Consider the following 20,591-nt stretch of genomic DNA (forward strand, 5'->3'; position numbering starts at 1 on the left):
TGTGAGCTTCCATTTAATTCCCAACCCAGATATAAGCTAGAAATCATATACTCTCATATTGGATACCTTTAATTTTTTTCCTTTAATAAACTGTGTTATTCTTGTCAAGATATTTTAAGAATTGTCAAGACACTGTATTTCCCTCAGTTGGAAAACTTTATTTAATTCAGTAGTATGAGATGTGTTAAGTTTGAAATTTAGTGTCTGTTTTCCTTAGAAGCTTGTGGATTTATATGTTGTAAGCTTCTCTGGATGAGCAAGATTTTTTCTCAAGTGCCTTGGCAGAGTGATTTCTCCTGTGTTTCCTGGTTGAAAATTCCTTCTCCTTTTGATTGCTGAAAGACCACCATCAGCTCCTTTTTCCCTTCCATGATTTAAAAACATGTTAGGGAAAGTTAATTAACAGTCTGTCCTTTTCCATATTTAAAGATTTTAAAAATATGTTTAGCTCCTGGACGAAGTTTATATTAAAATAGAATATTGCATGGAAAAACCACCTACAGATATTAGTTCTCTGGTAAAAGACACAATAAAGGAGACAGTGACTTTCTGTCTTTCTTGATGGGGATATATACAAGGCATTTCCATGGTGATTAGTGTTTTATAAATGTCAGAGATAAATGGTCACAAAGAACTGCAGTAAACAGTAATAAGTGTTGAAATAAAGACTTTAAAAATTCTCCCAGTTTCCCCTTGTGATTCACTCCCTGCAACTTCTGAATCGACCTGACCAAGCTAAAAAACTCATGTGCAGAGCTTGTATTATTTTCTGACCACCTGACACTTCTATATTTTCACTAATTAAAAATATGTATCACCGTACAGTGGCTCAGCTCATATCAATAAATTTATACATTATAATGTTGGCACCACTCATCTCAAAACGTTTCTGGGAGAAAGTCATGACTGCTCCACAGGCAGTGGGAATGGTCAGTGCCCCCTGCCACTCGGTGGGGCCCTGCCTGGAATGCAGAGCCTGGCACTGCTGGTGGCAGCAGGCAGGTTACCAGTGAGAACGGAGTGGAATGATGATGTTTTTGGCACCATTGTGTAATGCAAAGCCTGTTTTACTTATAAACCCCAAACTCTATAAAATTGACCAAATCCCAGACTGTACCTCATCCCTGGGCATCTTTTGTATTTGTGCCTGGAAGTCTGTGTGGCTTGGGAAGGGAAGGTGGTGCCAGTCTGGCTTGAAGCACTTTCTTTCCTAAAGAGGTGGAAGTGGAGTCAGGCTCTGTTTACTGCTATGGAAGTGCTTCTGTGCATAAATTGCTTTTATTACAATAAAGGCACAGCTCAAGAGTGAGGCTTTTCAAGAGAATCATTTCTTATCAAATGGATGAGCTTACCTCATGCAAAGTTAGTTGAGAACAGTTACCTTGATTTCTAGTCAAAATCAACATTGGCAAAATCTGTGATTAATGTTTATCTTCTTTATTTCAGAGTGGTGTCTTTTCCTAATTTGCCATGGTCAAGCACCTGAATCCTATTTGCTTCTCCTGTGATGGCAGCTTGATATGAAAATTCAGAAAAAAAGTGTCTTTGTGAATCCAGGATTTCCAGGACAGAATGAACGCCCAGAGGCTGTTCCTGGTCTCACCACAGTGTGTGGGAACACTTTGCCAGCTATATAAACATCCTATAAATGAAGATAACACTTGTAACTTCAGGGCTCCCATGTTCTGAACTCTTATTTCATCTTGTCTGAAGCAGCAATAGTAACATGAATATTTTACCTACTTTGGCTTTTTTTTTTCCTCTGCTGTGTTTAATTATGTTCCTTTTATTGTGGATACCATAGGACTTAGAAGTGTGTTCAAAATGCCATTCTATATGGTTTAATCCCTCTGGTGGTTACTGGGTTTGAGTGCCTGTAACAAACCAATTGCTCTTAGTCATTTCCCCTCATTATCAGATGTTTGATGGGATGACTTAGAACCTTGTAAGCTTAAGGTTTTGAGGCAACAGTAACGAAAATAAAAATTACCTCATCTCTTTTGATTGTTATGTGCTCTGCATTAATTCATACAGTGGATTTTTTTATACTAAAGTTTTCTTAAGATATGACAAGTGATTATTTCTTTAAGTATGTACTCTATCCATTATTAAATTGATTATTCAAATCTCATTTAAAACAAGAGGCCAGATGGCAATATTCCAGTATTTGTTGCTACTAGCAACCAAAACCCCCAAACTGAATGATTTTCCATTTTTCACTGTGGATGAAGAGATCTCTTCATTTTACATGCAATAAAAAGAAGCTACAGCTCACCAATTATGAAACCAGATTGTTATACTAATACTTTATAAAAATCATTCACTGACATTCTGTTACTCTTGATGACCTCCTGATGTATGTGATCTAATTCTAGGTTTGTTAACTTTGTTACCAATTATAATTTTTAGTTAGAATAATATTGTCAGGAAAGGAAGGCTTTTTTCTTTTTCGTTATATTGCTCAGATTATGAGACTCTAATTAATGAGATTATGGCTATTCTAAGAAAGTATAAGAAAAAATAAAATTAAGAAAGGTTCAGAACATAATTTACATGGTGGTTGGTACATGTGATTCAAGTAAAAGAAATGTATTTTGAGAATAAACTTTAAAGTGATATAAAAATATCCTTCAAAAAATAACAGCTGGGGAATGAGTGATTAATGTCTTCAGAAGTATCTGTGATTTAAGAAATGGGGACTGAGATAATATCTAGAACTTATTCAATGTTACTTGTTAGCATTTAGGAGTCCCAGAGCTGACCACTTTGGCTAATTAGCCAAAAAATGACAGTGAGCCAGGGACTCTCTGGGTCTCCTCCTTAATGGGGACTTGCTGTGTAATGGCAAAAAGTGATGTCAGTCTAACTCATTAATTGGTATCTGACAACTGATAATGACAATAATAAAGAAAAATATGCAGAAGCAACTTTTTCATTTTCATGGAAGGGGCTGTTTTGCATGCAACTAATTTCTTCATATGCACTTACAAGCATCTAAACATGATTCCTACCTATGTGAGCCTTGTCACTGCAGATATAAAAGCAGAGTATTTTAATAAGACCCCATTGAAGCTCTGTTTTTGCCACAGAATTAAATGGTCTTGAGGTGCATTTGTTTTTTTACTTGTTTGTTCTTGATTCCCTATGAAATCAATAGTAAAATTCCCACTGACTGTGGCACACACCACTGGCACAGATTTCCTTGGTTGCTTTATAGGCAGCAAAATTTTTGGTCAATGGCTTGAATTTCTGCAAAACTTTAGACACTATGCACTTCATACAAGTACTAGATATACTCTGTACAAGTTATATTTAGTGGTATTTATTAAATATAAGTTAGCCTTTTGCTTACTCTGAGTAGGAGATGAGAAAAGGGATCCTAAATGGCTGATGAGAGATTGCTTAATGTGCTATGAGGAAGATCTGAGAGGTTGTAGTAAACAGTGTAGCACAAGAAAGAGAAAGGAGAGGCAAATATGAAAGTACACTTTTGTTATTTATTGAATGTAGAAAGAGATTTTAGAAATTTGAAAATTTTCACAAATAACTTTTGAAATAAAATGCTTGACAAATAGTAAATATGCCCAGCCCCATAAACCAGGGGTTGTTTATACTCTGGTAATTTCAAGAAACAAATATTATCTTATAAATGCAGTGATGGCAAAATGTGCTGGCATACATGTTAAGTTTCTAATCAAACATTGCAAAAATTCATTAATCAGTATTTCATAGTTCATTACAGTCTGACTAATTTTGAAATCCTTCATGTAAATTGATTAAATGTCTTCAGTATTCAGATAAATGGGCTTTTGTTTAAAGCAACCTTTACTGTGAAGTCCATATTTCTAGAGGATTGAGTTCTGGTAACATTTGACTGTCATATCTGACATACTAGACAGTTGCCATTTCACCCCTTCTCCTTCCCCTCCTCTCTGTTCCAAATATCTCATTGAGCAACTGTGAGAAAAATATTCTTAAATCTTCGTTAGACATACCAGGTCATGGTTAGAAAGTGCTCCATCTTCTGCTGTCATCAGTCACCAAAGCCTTTTTTTTTTCCCCTTTTTATTGATACAACTCGTGATACAAGCTTGTGTTTGAAGGAACTGATTTGCTGCATGAACTGCAGATGTGAACAGCTCAGGTTGGTGATCAGGCCTTGTTTTACCCAAGAGAATACATGTGAAAAATACTCTGGGGGCAGCAGCTCAGCTGTGCACAGCCACTTGAACAGGGGAATTGTCCATCCCTGTATCCCCACACTGCCAAATTCCAGCTCCCAGACAGGCACAGCTTGGTCCCTCCCAGGCTGAGCTCCCTGAAAGGAAAGGCTCTGCTTCCACTGGCTCAGATTTTACAGTTTTATGTAAGACTGTGATGGGAGATTAATGGAGCTACTACAGCACATAGAGCTTTTTATTAGAGAGACCCCATTCCTTCTGTGTAAACATCCAGCAGCTTGTCTGCATGGCAAGTGCAGAGAGCACTCTCACACAGTCTTCTGCTGAATAAATCCTCCTGAAAGCAAAGTGCTGGCTGCAAAAGTAATGGCCACGTTCTCGTTTGCTTTACTGGACAATTGAAAACTTTCTACTGTGAATTTTCAACTGGCTTTTCAAAAGTGTTCATCACAATTTAATTATTTCAGAGCTCGTACAGAGTGAATGTAAGGGCCCAGGAGTGGCCAGTGTGTATTAAACTCTCAAGTTAAAATGTGACTCCCAAGACCAGTGTTATTTAGCAGACCCTTTTTGAGATAAAAAGGGTGTCAAGTCCTTATTCATGCGAACAGTCCTGGTTGTTTCTTGGAAACTATAAGAAACTATAAGTTTCTTGTACTATGAGAACCACAGAACAAAACCCAGTAGATAAGAGCCATCTCATAGACATATCTGCCTTCCTCCTAATCAGTGTAATTAAAAGTGTAAATGTTGGATTCAGCTGAAAGAACCTGGGAGGAGTTCAAGGAGATTTCCTGATAATCTTTGACCAGGCTATTAAAATGAGACTTTCAAAGGGGTTAGGTACTTGCCTGAAATCCCTCAGAATATCTGAGCTGAGATGTTCAGTCTTGTGTCTTGCTGGATTTTGGTGAAGAGATGAGATGTTCAGTCTTGTGTCTTGCTGGATTTTGGTGTACAGCTGATACCAAGAGCTGTCAGAGAACTCATGGGCATTTCGACCATAGTGTGCAGGGAGAGAAAGACTTTCTCTTTTTCAAACTTCTATTTCTGCAGACTCTTTGATCTTAATAGTAAAATTTCATCTGTTTCCTGTCATGTCAGTCTAGAGAAAAAAAGGAAAAAAACTGGAAAAGGACTATTTCAAGTAAATTGTTTTACACATAACAGACCCCAAATTACATTTATTTCTGCAGTGCTATTCCTAGGAAGCATTTTATTTAGCAAATTAATAAATCTTTCACAAGTCACTTACATATGATAGTTGTATGCCGATCTGGTGGTTTCTGGAGTAAATTCTCCTTTAGGGTTTGAAAGTCTTATTTCCAATGGTAATTTTTTTTTTTTTTTAATTTTCCAGCAGCAGCCTGATCAGTAACTGTGCAATAGTATGTGCTCCAGCCTCGTTTCCTTTTGTAATTTCATAGCAGCTGCCTTCAGTAAAGATATTGTACTTACTTGAGTAAGGTGAGCAGAATACAGAGAATACACCTTTGAGTTACCTGGGAGAGATACCAATGCGTATGAGGGAAAAAATATTGAAGCAATACATACTTTTGCCTAGCTTTTATGAACATGAAGTTTTGGAACAATTTATCCCTCACCTCAGTAATATTTGTGTCTTTCATAAATCATATTTACATATATTTTATGGAAAAATAGCTCCCCTTACTGCTTCTGTAATAAAAGTCTTTACAAATCTGCTCCCTAATAAATTAAAAGTCGCTGGCCACATCTTTTTTGAAAGCCATAAAGGGGAATTAAGTGCCCACCTCCTATTAACTTTTGATGATGCCTGAGAAAAACTGCCAGAAGATTTCTCACAGATGCCTCCAAAACTAGTGGTTGAGAGTGTAGTTTGATTTTAGGAGCAAGAAATTTGCTGTGTTACACTCTGTTTTTTGTCTCAGAGAGGATTTTATTTGGTGATGTGCCCCTGCCTGACACTGTGGTGTTTTTTCATGTTGGGTGCTTTCCTTTTCCCAGGGCTGGCTTTGCCCTTGGAGGTGGCTGCAGGGAGCAGAAGGATGTGACTTTCTGTGTGCCTTTGAAGAAATATCCATTACCCCCAAATTAATGATTTTATTTGCTTTGACTGTAAATACGTTTCCTTCAGATCATGATACTTCTATTATTGCTTACTAGTGTGTTTTCACCTTTAGCTACATATTATTTCATGGGATGGCCTCTCCTAGCAGGGTGAGATGGAGAAATCAGCTTTGGGAAAAGGAAATAACAGATCTGGGCAGTGGTGATGCTTGAAAGTGTTTCTTGCATGCCACAAATTCCCAGTTTCTTACTGTCACAATTACTTTGTAGTGGAGCCAGGCAGTGTTATCCAAAAGAGAGGAGGAACAGTTTTGGGCAAATCTGTAGTAGAAGGTGGCACCTGGTTTCTCCCAAGTGTCTAAAACTGGAAAGGCCATCCCAGTCAGAAATGTTCAGAGGAGTTATGTTTGCTTTTGGGAAATAAAACAAAAAACTATAAAAGTCACGAATGTTTTGTTCCTCTCCTCCACTGCTGAATTTTCTGCCCCACAGTCCCTGTGTCTGCTTACATTGCTGTGTCATGGTAAATATTGTGTAATTATGGTGCAGAGAAAGGGTGGAAAAGCACCAGGCCAGAGTCCCTCATGTTCTGGACCAAGTCTGACTAAACCCAGCCCTGCAATCTCAGGGGTTTCTGGTTTTTCTTGGCTCCCCTGGCATCAGCTGAATCCTTCACCCTTGGTGATGGCAGCAGCTGATGGAAATGTGGCCACAGCAGAAATAAAATTGCTGTACTTCTGTAGGCAATGAGCTAAAAATGAGCAATCATGGACTAAAACAATCTACAGACTTGGGGAGTAAAATATTCCAAATGGCTTAATTAAGTCTTTGTGCGGCTGAATTGTTGATCCAGAGATGAGTGTCTAAAAAAGGTTTATTTTCCTGCATTAAAAATAGTGAAGTAAAAGAAAATAAAAAATGGAGGTTTGCCTACAGTTAATATTTCTTCATGTTTGCTGGGATTTTTTTCCTCCTCTCATCATACTTTAAATCTATTAAACTGAAAATCAAAGAAAACTACTGAAATCTATATGTGCAGTACCCAATAGTTTGATTTGAGTTAATTTGCTTTGGAAATTAAGGTAAACCATAGGTAGCTTTTCAAATAAAATCAAGAGAAACTTTGCAAATTAATGGTGATTTAAATACTTTTTGTTCTCATTTATACTGGCAAATTTGAGCTGGATTAGGTAGGAGGACCTACATATTTAATAAAACATTTCACAAAAAATTAGAGAAAGTGTCATTTTATCAAAACGAAAAGATTGCTTTCTGAAAATATTGTAAATACACTAAAAATAATTATTTGAAAAGGTTTGGCTAGACTTTGAATCTAAGCAGCTAACATTCAACAAGAGCTATGCAAAGACTATGAAAATCCAACTTGAGTTTCCATTATTAACCATTAATCTTAAAATAGATGAATCCACAGACACTGGAATCATACACTGATAATTTAATATAAATGTATTAGACTTGCTAATAATATTCTGCCAAAGACTGTTTTAAGCATCTGAAAATAAAAAATAAAAAAAAATAAAAATAAGAAAGCACAGACTAATTCATAGTAATAAAATCATTTTAGACAGCATCTTAGTTTGGGTAAATATGTTTTCTGTTGCAGATTTTCAAAAGATAAAAATATTTTTAAGTGTTCTCCTTAAGCTTCTATTGTATTTTTATTTTATTGCTGGTGATTTCTACTTTTGACTAGCTAATGGGAATGTATTTTTTCTCTGTATTGCTATTACCTCTTCCTGCTACTTTCCAGGTCACTAATTTTTCTGCTTAGAGTTCATTCTGCTTAGACCGATATGCTGTCTTTTTTAATGAGGTTATTTCTGGGTTATTAGCCTTCCTGTTATATGATACCTTATGTGAAAGATCTAATTGATGTAAATCAAACATAGCTTGCAGAAAAAAATCAAGATGATCCTTTAGATATTTTGTAGTTTCATGTGTATCTCAGGAATTTTGTATTTAAAGCTACTTTTTAGACAAGAGGGTTTTATGTGGTAAATAACACAAATAAATCTTTTTTTATTCATACATTAACAGGTTCAAAGAAGTGGAAATTGAAGAAATGCATTGGCATTTTGGTTTGCTGAATAAGCTTTAGATGGAAATTGCACTGAAAAGTATTTAGTGGGAGGGGTTTAATTGTACAGTTCAATAACCTCAGTAGCATTTTTTTATTAAAGCATTCTTACATAAGCCGTTAAGCTTTAGGTTAATTTTTACTGTTATGTCCTGCTTATATTTAAAAACAGAGTTTGGAAATACAACTAAGGCTCTGCTATACCTTGTTAACACTTTTAAGTGGATTACATGTATGCTGCCTTTTTAGAATTATTTTTGATGCAAATTTTGCAGCCAAGAGGATTGTGTTGTTATTTTACACGAGTTAACAGCTTGTTGTTTGCCAGTCGTTTTGCTTGTGGCAATCCTTAGTGTCAAAGGGAACTGTGTGTCTTTTGTATAAACATTAAAACTGTACAGGAAAGTAAAATGTGATCTATTCTTTCCCACATTGGCTTTCCCCTCCTTTCCAATTTGATGATTTTTTGCCTCAGCTGAAATGTCCTAGTTCAGAGATACGTGAGTGACTTTTATGTATGTACTGTTTTATATTCTTCTATAGTACCTGTGCATGTTTTACATAAAATACACACAAAAGACATGGTGTTTCTTGCAAAAATATCTGGCACAATATAGCCCAGTTTATCTAGCTGTGAATGTGTAGATCTGTATTGTGTTGGATTTTAAAGTTTTCTTGCCAGCTGTCAAGGTTTTTGTTTATGTTTTACTTTGCCTGTGGTTTAGGGCTGCATTATATAGCAGTGTCAACCTCTGCTGCCACACCTTAGTTCTATTTAATGCAAATACAAAATTGTTTTCTGTGCAGGAAACTGGGACAAAATCCCATTTTGATCAGCTTTACAGTTTCATAATGAGAGACAGTCTCTAATAAAAAAAAATCCTTTCAAGCTAATAGGATACATTTTGTTTTGCTTTTTCTCAGAGCTAGCAAGCTGTCCATTAGTATTCCAGAATCCCTAGAATTATTTTGCTTTCCATGAACTTGGAAAATTCCTGATTTGGAGGAATACAAACACAAAAAAATGTTGGAATATTTGTTAAAACTTGTGCTGATATTCTGAGCCTGCTTAGAGTCAACAACGTATTTTATTTGAACCTGACTGGTGTGTTCTTGAATCAAATTAGATTTATTTAATTTATTTTGTGTTTTTACACAAAAATTTTTTGGTGAATTTTTGGTGAACAGTAGGTTGTGTGAGAAATTGTAGTGAATAAAAATATACATAACAGAAAATTACATCAGTCTAAGCAACAATTTAATATTTACTTTCTTGTTGCTAATGAATACGGAAGAAATCTCAACAGTTCAAGTAAAGACATTTCCCTGCTGAAGGTGAGTTAAGTGAGATGATAATAATGTCAGCTGATTTCCAAGGAGCCAGAGTTTTGTGGCTGTCAAATCCAGACATGTTTTGGCAAGCAGAGTCAGTTGGTAGGTTTGAATATAGTGATTCCAGCCTGCCATTTGGACATTGCAGGTTTAAACAACTGGCATTACTTTCACTGACGTAGTTTTCCCAAAAGTTGCTGCATGGTTCATGAAATTTGAAAGTACTGACATTCTTGTTGTTTAATTTGAACTAAGGATCTCAAAGGACGTAGAAAAAGATCCTGGCAAACTGCATTTGATGAAGAAACTGAGATGTTAAAATTTATTTTCTTCCAGCATGTAAATTAGAGGGAAAAAAGGAAAAAAAAAAAAAAAATAAAAAAAGCTGACACCTGGATTCCCTCTGCAACATAAAGTTAATCCAGACTGACAGCTGCTTGGGAAGTCTTTTTACAGGTACATCTGATATAAAAATACTCTTGGGAAAGGTGTTGGACAGTGGCATTGTCTGGCATGTCAGACAGGTGTATTCCTGTTTCTAAAGCTACAGAAAAACTCCTGCACTGGGTGAAGGTGAGTGAAGTTGTGAGTCCTCTGGCAGGCTCTTACTGCCCTGTGGTGCCGTGACTGCCTTTACAAAGGTCCTTTGCAAAGTCCATTCATGTCGTACCAGTATTGCCTCTCCCACCTGCAGCAGCTGCCATGAAACATCCTCCCAGCAGAATCTCCTTTTTCAGCAGTCACAGAGGTGCAAGGCAGTGCTGCTGCATTTTCAAACAATCCTGGAAACCTCTGGCTCTTGTGTCCAGGATCCTTGCTAAAATATCTGGTTTAGTCTTATCTGTTAATTCGAGTGTGAGATTGCTCTGCAGGTTACACCAGAACCAGAAATTCTTTAATCCTGGAAGGTGTCTCTTGCAGTTTAGCTGTGTCCAGCCCTCGGGAGCAGAGGGGGGTCTGGGGTGTGCTGCCCCTGACATGATCTGAGGAAGTCTGAGAGAACCTGAACAGAGCCAGCTGTAGCAGTACTCCCCTCAAAGCTGCATGGGCAGAAATTCCCATTCTGAGTCTTGCAGAGACTTTGGTCTCAAATGTTGCCATAGCAGGTGTCTGTGTGGAAGGTGTTGAGATCCACCATCACAATGCAGTTGAAACTCCTTTTATTTCTCATTCCTGGCAAGGCAGAGGTCCCCACTGAGGAAGAAAAGCTCTGAAAAATAGCCTTAACTGATGGATTTCTGAGCAGCACGGTCTTAGGGCTGAGCAGGATCCCTTTGGGATAACAGTACATCTCCAAGACCTCAAAATTGAATCCTGTAGAACACTGTGTGTACATATGTGTGTTTTACCTAAAATTTCAGCATGCAGGTATATCCTTTGCAATATAACATAGTAAATCCTTTTCTTCTTCATTAGGCCTTGTGTTTTACTGCCTACAGCAGCTCAGTTCTGTTTAACTGGGGGCTGCTGGCCCACAGCAGCAATGTATGATGATCTGAAAATAGTTTATTTACCAAGTTCCATCAATTCTAAAGTTTATCTGATAATTTATTATTTTAAGAGTAATATATCGATAACAGAGCCTGTGGTAAAATGCTGCTGGAAAATAGGATTTTTTTATTTATGCATTCTTTTACAGTTTCTGTTGCTTGCACACATCTACGTGCAGTCACACAACTACTGAGTGCTTGAAGGTCTGTGCATTGCTCAGTGACACAAGGCAGGCACTGTAAAACTTCAAAAGCATGTTTTCATCTCTTTCTTGTCACAAAGGAGGTGGGTGGCAGGCTGTCCCCAAACTGGCCTGTTAAGCTCACAACAAATGTATCCAAATTCATCCTCATAATGCTTGGTGTGGGAAAACAGTCTGAAGCAGCAAATATTAGTAGCTTGTTTGTCAGAAGTATAACTGAAAACAAATGATGAAGTTTTTAGTGCTTTCAACTTGTATTTGTTTCACTTGTTAGTGGTATTAAATCAATAGTTTACATCTGGCTGGTCGTAGGGTTTGGGTACTATTAACATTTGGGTCAAACAACATAGATTTATTCACAGCATGTGGGGATAAAAAGGGTGATGTAACTGTTCTTTCCACACTTTTCTGATCCATGCTGAAACAGTAATGAGAAAGTAAGTGACTGGTTTTTTTCCTTCTTTAATAATTGTTTGAATTCCTTAGATGTTTCATTACCTTGGGTATTTAAGAGGCAGCTTGCTTGTAACTTCAAGTCTGCCTTTGAAGGACTTCAGCCCTTTTCCCATGCTTGAAGGAAGTCTCCTCTGCAGTGGAACATGTGCTTTTCTTTACATTGTAGATTTTAAAAGGCTGAATCTTCAAAGTTGAAAATTTAGCAATTTTTGCTTTGTTTTCAATCAGGAAAAAAAAAAAACAAAACTATTCCCTTTCATTAATATTCTAGTCCTGGATTAGGGCTCTGGGTTTAAATGAGCAGAGGTTTTGTGAGGTTCAGACACTTGGAGTTTCAATCTTACAGGAGAACAGGTGTGATGATTCAGGAAATGTCATTGATATTTCACCTTCTGCTAGAAACACTTTTGTCTTTGGGTGATTTCAGTTTCAAATAAATTTCTGGACATTTGGAAGGAATCCTCTATTTCAGTCTGCTTCCATTCCTCTCAAGGAAATCTTTATCTTCAAATAAAGACGTAATGAGGGCGTGTTTATGAGCTCCTTAAAGTGTGAAAATGTTGGTGCAAATGTCTTGAGTCTTCTGAATTCAGTGGTTTTGTTTTGCCTTTTGTTTTGTTTGGACACAAAGGAAAGGAAGTTGCTTACCAAATTTATGGAAGTACTTAAACATGTGCTTTTTCAGGTGTGTGAAATGGTTGGCACTTACATCCAGGTCTGTGCCATAATAAAATAAAACTTTAATCCAGAAGAGTCTTTAAACTACTCTTTTTGAGTAATTTCAACTGTTGTATCTGCCTGCCTGTAAAAGATGGTTAATATTACCATTCACCTGGGAACAATCTTCATTAATAAATTTTGATGAAATTTCATTCAGTCTTTTCATCTGTGCTTGATACAGAATTCTGCAGGTGCAGTCAAAGGTGAAATTGGGAGGGAAGAGGAGAAAAAAAGAGTGTCTAACTTCACAGTAGAAGGTTTTTCCCTTTAGGTTTTAACATACTGAGATGTAATTTTGAATGTTCACTCTTCCTACTGCAGCACCAAAGCTAGGCTTTCAACAGCCTCTGATAGTATCAAATGGGAATGCTCTTTTCCCTGTGTTGATAGTAATGAAATACAATAGAGATAATTTCAAACTTGAAAACACAAGCCATGGTTCAGAATGGAGATGTTCAGTTTTAGAGTATCCATCTTTTTGTCATTTATATTTCACAAGTATGTAAAATTCTGGGAATTCTGACTCACTACTTCTATGACTTAACAATCCAAAAAAAGAGAAGATCATGGAAAGACCTCATCTGCCTGTTAGTAATCAAAATAATAGAAATCTAAGCCTCATCTCTTGCTCCTCTGTTTACACCAAGATTCAGTAGTCTGGAGGAGTCCTGAAGATCATATACCTTTTGTTCAGTTCCCTACTCAGCAGAAATAACAACACAAAGAACATTTCATTTTCCAACCTGTGAAATTGTTTACTTAGTGGTTATAATGCCTTTTATTTCAGGGATTCAGATCCTTCTCCAGTCAGGTTTGTGCCAAACTGTGGCCATTGGAGCCCCTGGTACCATGTGTACAGACACAAGACGTGTGTTGTGCCTCTCCTGGCAGTCAGCCCTGGGGGAGCCTCCGGGAGACAACACCGGGAGCAATCTGGAAAAACTCACAAGTTGTTGCCTGACATTTGGCAGCTAAAACTACCTCAGATTCATGAAGACACCCAGAGAAGTTGCTCTCCTCTTAAAACATGCTGAATTTCATTTCTGTGAGAGCTGAGATGAGAAGGGCTTCTACCACTTTACAAATTTGGTTGAAATAGGCCGAAGGTGCAGTGATCAGTGATGTGGCAAAGATGGGCAGAAGTAGTTGCAAAAGCCTGGCTTTTTTAAGGAGGGAGTTTTCTGCCCTAGTGATTTTAGGAAGTAGTGAAATATTTCTAAAACTTTCGAAAGAAATTCCCATTATTCTCATTTCAAATCTGATAAAAAAGTGATCATAGCACCTCCCTCCCCACCCTGGATTCTTCCAGAGGGAAGGGACAGAATATATTTAGTCTTTAAGTGTTTTAGAACTTTAGAATCATCAGCTTTGGGTTCATCCACAGATGATGAAGACTCAAGATAATTTAGAGTGTCATGTGAAAGAAGATTCTACTTTCATTGAGTTTATAAGCTTAAAATTGTGAATATTTAAATTTTTCTCAATATTTTCTACTGCTTTCTATTGAAGATACTGAATGGACCAAATTATGCTACATGCCCCATGAATGCCAACTAGTTCTTTATCCACCTACCACTGGAATATTATAGGTCAATTTAGCAAGATGGTTAGCAGCAACCATTTTTATTCCCTTTGCTCTTATTTCAAATCCCAGAAGATGAATTCTTATGCAGTCAGTTCAATGTGTAGATGACCAATTTATGTTATAATTCCTAAAACAGTGTGTTTAGAATTTATGCTAGCTATGGCTCACCAGTACTGAGCATTCTGATTCCTTTTCTTGCTTGGATTCTGGAAGGAAACAATATTCATTTTGGTTAACCTGTCTTTCAAAGAAAATTAATTTGTATTTAGACCATTAAAAAAAAATAATTAAAAATTAGATTTATGTCAAAAGTTTTTCTGGTCTTCTGGGTTTTCTTGCTATTTTATATTGTGTGTACACTTTTTCAGAATGCTGCAGTTATTCCACTGGCATGTAACATGTTCTGCAACTCTTAGAGATATCCTGGGAAAGTCAATTCTACCTACTGTTTTTTTCCAGATTAGATTGGTTTATAAATTGGTCTGGAACGTGAATTTCGTTCTCTAGTGTGGTCTTTCATTAAAAGCTATCTTTACATCATGATAAAACTTTTCTTTAAAAAACAAAATACTTAATTTCATTAATCTGTTTAGCAATACCAATATAATGAGCCATAATATTGATTTTTTTACTTAGGATTTAAAATCTCTATTTCTTTCCACAGAATTAAATGCTTCAAACTGATACTCAACCTCCTTGCAGTCCCCTCTTTAATTTAGTTGTTATAATTAGGCATTAACTGGTGTCGGTGGTATAGCCAGTTACAAGCCATTCTGTTCTGCTTGTCTTGATTATCACAGTTTGGATGTAAAGTAAATTAGAATGAAAGACTATACAGTCCAATTACAGATAAAAGCAGCAAACTCTACGGCTGTAATTAGATGCCAGTACTATTTTTCTTAGATATTCTATCTCTGAGGGCATTTCTTGTAGCTACTTTGCTGAAGCTAATGTTTAAAGATTTTATAAATGCTTTGTGTCTTTGTGGCATCATCATTTGCTCCTTAAACTTTAAGTGGCGTGTTTTGATGTGCAGGATCTGTCTCAATATATTCCTTGCCCATGATTCATTTTTATTTCAAGCTGATGTAATGTGTGATCCATATTATGAGTGTGTGGACCTTAATAAGAAAGAGTGTTAAATAGTTATCATCCACTTACTCAGACCTTTTCCAGTGAGGAGGTACCTGCTTTTTGCCACAACACAAAATAATTCCACTCGTTTCTCTTCTGTCACAGAAGATAAGAGGGGCTGTGCCGAGGGTCCTGCTGTCTCCCACCTGTGTGACATCTTCACCAGGACAGCTCTCTTCACAGAGCTGTTCTGAGTCTCTAGTACACCTCACTGACAATCACAAATGTTAAATAACACCTCCCAGAGTTATTCATTAAAAAGAGACTTTTGCTTTTTGGGATATGGGGCAGGAAAACACCCTCAGCAGGCAGTGGACTCAAGGTCATGTAACATTTCTTGACTACCACCCCAGCATCCTACAAACCAGCTCTTGTCTTCCTCAGGAGTCTTTAAAAATTGGAATGCAAGCATCCATTAAACACTGAAAGACAGTGTAGATTGGATTTGCTTTGCTATATTTTGCAGAAAAAGAAATGGCTTCTATATGAATGGAAAAAAAAGCTTTAGCTCCAAAATCACTCAAAGTGATGAAACAGACAAGAATTGTTCAATGCTCAGCAAGGTCACTGTAAATACAATATTTTTAATACTTTTACTTGCAAACAGTTGTGTTAAAACAGTCTGTAGATGCAAGAAATACTTTATGGCCAGAAAAAAATACAAAGTCTGCTGCATTCCCCTTGTAAGTCCTTGAGGTAAAAAAGAATTACTTTTCAGATAATTTAGGGGAAATCTGGTGTTTGCTGTAGCTGATCAAAAGCACCTGACGGAATAATTTTTGTACTGAAAAATTCAAATGTATGGTTTTGTTATGGGAAAAACCCCTAGATTTAGTAAACATGTTGTTGGAACACTGCATCAAAATAATTGGCTTCAACCGTTTTGTTTTGGCAAAGTTGTTTCAAGTCTTTCCAGAGCATTCTAAGTATTACCATTAGTGAGTGTTAGTATTACATGTGCTACTCAATATTTCACATGCTACAAAATCTAAAACTATTTGAATCTGAGTAAGTTTGCTGAGGAAACAATACTTTCATGGGTTTTTTTGGTGGGATAATATTTTACTAAGAAATAAAAAATTGTTATTTTGTGACAATTGCGGTTCCCTTTTTTCTATTGTAATAATTGAATTACCAGTTATTGAGTACTTTCCTAGCTCTTTAGCAACCACTAATATTAATTATGTCACTGACTGTACAAAGTGTTATTCTGTAAAGTCATAAAATACCATTTATACATGATAAAACATCCAAATTAGTACAAATGTGTATCAGTAAGGATAGTAGCAGAAACAATCTCAGACAAGGAGAATGAGGAACATATTGCTCATTACGTGTGAAATTTGGCCATTCACCTGCTTGGATGTGAGGTCAGTGTCACAGAGCCTTAGAGATGAACTAAATCTCTGGAGGGGACTTTGGGAGTCAGGCAGCTCCACTGGTGACTCCCAAATGGCAGCAACAATTCTCCAACACCACCTGAATTACACACCTGAAACACCAAAGGCTTCGTAAGAGCTCCACAATGGACTTTACCTTGTCTGGAGACAGGAAATTTAAAGAAATTATATGTGAGTAGCATGATATTAGAGACAATTATTGGGCTGATGTTATAGCTGGCAGTAAAAGAGATTTAAAAAACATACTTGTATTATTGATGTTTCTTCCCTACACACCGTGTTTGGGTATGGTTTTAATGTACCGGTAGAGCATAAAAGACTCACGTTGTTTGATTCTCTAGGGTAAAGTTAATTGGTAATTTAAACAAAAATGATAATCAAAAAAACATTTAGCAAGTTGCATTTTTCAAAGCAATGTTAAAACTTCCTGTTTCACAGCAAAGGTACAGAAAATTATATATGTTGATTTAAGGAGATTCAGTTTTACGTGATTAATTTTCCAAAGATCATTTAAGGTGCAAGCAAAGCATATATTTTCTTGTGAAGCTAAATTGGTCCAACCCCTCGCTAATTTTGCCTACAATTAGTTTGGTGTAATTATCATAGCATACAATTTAGTCTGCTTCCACAAAAAAATTATTGTTCACAGGACCATAAAACTCTTTAAAAATTGCTTAATGAACAACTCAGCCATGAGGATGTCTTAGAAGATGAGAACTGCTGTTAAATATGTAGAACATGAAGATGCAATATGTGTACATTGCACATAACAAACTTGGTATAAAACCAACCTCCTGGACACTACAGCATGGAGGAGTAGCATGAGGTCACAAAATCAAAGGCTGTATCCAAACATATCGAGCTGAAGCAAGATGACACATGCAAGCTAAATCCTGATTTTTAAAGGCTTGGATCTTCCACATTAGTGTTATCTTACTATGAACTCAGGCTTTGTTTTGGTGGGTTTTGTTTGGTTTGTTTTTTTTGAGGGTGGTGGTTTTTTTTTGTTTTTAATGAAAATGGTGCCATCATTCATATGCAGGATTTGGACTGAGTTACATACTAATAGTTAAGGTAACATACATTGGTGCCACTGCTTCCTAAAGCTAGAAGACCCACATACCAAGCATGGTGATTTTGATTTCTTTTTTCAAGTAGAGGAAATTGAGGAGACTTCTGCCAGACTTGAATCATCTGACAGTACAGAACTGAAGGTATGTCCATAGCAAGAATATTCAGATGTCTATACAGCACCTGTACATTCACCAGGATTTTTTCATATCATATTTTTGCTGCATAAATCCACAGAGTTATCTTCTGATTTGCAATACTTATGCTTTGCTCATAAGAGAAAGCAAACCAGATTTCTTCTGTCATTGCTTCTTACGAAGACTGAGGAAATTTTCCTTTATATCCTCTGTAGACAGTGGTGAAGAGAAACATACCTGCTCTCATTGAACCTTTTTTCCCTCCTTCAATTTCAAAAGCAAGTAGAAAAAAAAAAAGAAAAAGTATCTAGCACATGGAGTTTTATAGGTACAGCCAGAGTGACACACCTTCCTGAGCTCTCAGCTTTGTGATATGAACCCTCTCCACTGACATCTCAAAGGGTGTAGAGAAAGAGATAAAGAACTCATATTTCTTTAATCGTTGACTTTCAACACAAGAGTTGCTGATATTTTGTCTCCTGTTATGGAAACCAGTGCTGGAGAGTCATTCCTTGGAACCAGAGTGTTTTGTGGGATGGCTCTGTAGATAGGTCTGGATTGACTCTATGTGTGTAGTATAATCCTATTGAAAAGCAGCTCCCAAACTTGCCAAAGAGTCTGAAATTATGTTGCCAAAGAGAGATAAATAGTCCCTAAAGAAAACCTCAGATTTTAGGTGAGGTTTAAACCACATGGTGTTCGTATTACATCTCCAAAATTAGTGGAAAAGAATAATTTTTCTCTTCATTTAGCAAGAAAAGCTTGAATCTACCTCTTAACCTATGCATTTCCTATAGCATCTACCACCATACCAGCATGATGCTGGCTTAGGATTTCTCCTCTTTAAAAACCTTTTGCCTCAAACCACTTTTATGGGTTGAAATCTGATCATGATTTCCCACTGCCAGAACATATTAAGAAACCTGTTTCCATTGCCAGTTTGTAGCAAAGAAGATGTAATTGAGCTTCAAAATATTGTTTCTATTCTAAGTTTTGTCAACAGTGTACAATAAAGTCTTTTGGGTGAGATTTTCAAGATGCACATGACATTAGCCAAAATAGTGTCAGTCATAAAAGTCCCTTTGTCTTTAGTGGACTAAAAGGTAAATAGTGCATTTTTTTTTTATTGTCATTTATTTTAGTACTTTGTGGCTTCATAAGATCCTATTTCATTGGTTGCCATACAGCCAAAACATCTTGTGCATGACTCAAGACCTCTTTCCCTAGAAAACTAATGGAGTACCTTTTGGAAACCTTCCAGCTAATAGTCTGCTCCAGATGGTGCTGCTTGCAACTTCTAAGAAGCACAGGAACAGACAGCAAGTGCCTTATTCTTTCTGTCAAATAAACAATCCATGTTTTGGTAGGTTGGGATGTGGTAAAAATAAATCAAGCTTCACAAGCATAAGCCGTAAGCTGAACTTGTAAGTAGAACTGTTGGACTTTGGAGGTCAAGTTGCCTACTATCAAGTTCAGAAAGGAATTCCATATAATACCTTTGGCCAGCCAAGTGGTAGGCTCAGTTTCTAGCCTGGCTTCTCTCTAAGGGAAAAAGATCCATGCTTTAAAAAGTGATGCCTGAAGGTGACAAAACTAGCAGGGTCACGGCTACTGTTTAAACAGCTCCACAGCTCATCTCTGCCAGTTCAGATACTGGGAGTCTAATCGTGATTTGTTATGATGCAACTGCAGTCTGAAAGCATGGAGAAATGCAAAACCTTCTGTTTGCTTAAGTGACAGTACATTCACCATGGTATCAAAGTGGTCACTCTGTAAGTGCAACTAACAATTTGCTTTTTCCTGCTTATTTATTCCTTGCATACTGTAAGTAAAGATCTATCAGCAATTCATGAGAGCTAGACTTTGAAAAGCATTGTTATGAGTCTGTTGTGTAGAAAACAATGGTATAATTGAGATTATTTGTCTATTTCATAGGAAGAGTCACAATACCTGTAAATATGTTGATTCTATCTTTAATTCTTTGTTTTCCTTGTGCATATCATTTTCTTGGTCTTTCAGAAAGCTTCAAAATAGCAGTAATTAATCTTTAGTGATACTGAGTAGTCTATTAGCTATGAATAATAACTTTTACTTTCACTAAGAGGGTTTTTTTTAACCTCTGAGGAATGCAAAGTATTGTTCTCAATTAGTTATGATGATGAGAGAAGTATAAACCGTAGTCATGGGAAAGTTACTATAAGCAACTCAGACCAAATGTTTAATTGGCAGAGACTGGCCCTGCTCCATGTTCTGTGTGCAGTTATAGCCATCTTCCTGAAGGCTAGATTTTGCCCTTGTAGACAGTAATTTGAGATATTTTTTTCCCTATAAATGTTTTTTCTCTATGTACTGGTGATTGTCTGCACAGCTCACTGCAGCTGTACCTGGGTATCGGGCTCAGGGACAAAACTCACTCTTTTTGGACATGCAGCAGAGAAAGACTATAGGAAACTTTCATATTCCATAAACAACTACTTGATGAAGCAAAGAATTACATTAATCTCCCTTGCACTTTATAGATCTTATGTTAGAATCTTTCCACAGAAAAGAATGGCAACATCATAAAAATTACGTTGGAATCAAGAGCAGTCCCTGGTGCTAAAGATTTTTCTCTCTGTCATCCCACACGTTACTTTCACCTACAAGAATGACAGTCATGACTATTTATGTTGGAAACTCTGCACTTAAGTCTCCTGGAATTTACATGACCCAAATATTTAAACAAGTGGTTTTAA

At 36.6% G+C, this 20,591-nt stretch overlaps 1 protein-coding gene across 2 annotated transcripts in view; it reads left to right on the forward strand.

Annotated features, from left to right (window-relative positions):
- The window catches only part of LOC111934667 (uncharacterized), a 113,545-nt gene extending 110,618 nt beyond the window's left edge, over window positions 1-2,927 (forward strand). For both annotated transcript variants that reach the window (XM_086848169.1, XM_086848170.1), the window contains one exon: window positions 1,447-2,927. In XM_086848169.1, coding sequence (XP_086704295.1) covers window positions 1,447-1,508 — 62 coding nt within the window. In that variant the 3' untranslated portion in view covers window positions 1,509-2,927. The remainder of the gene's footprint in view (window positions 1-1,446) is intronic.
- Window positions 2,928-20,591: the final 17,664 nt, after the last annotated feature.

Source organism: Cyanistes caeruleus, chromosome 12 (genome assembly GCF_971803275.1).
Source record: "Cyanistes caeruleus chromosome 12, bCyaCae1.hap1.1, whole genome shotgun sequence".
In the NCBI taxonomy this organism is placed as follows: Eukaryota; Metazoa; Chordata; class Aves; order Passeriformes; family Paridae; genus Cyanistes; species Cyanistes caeruleus.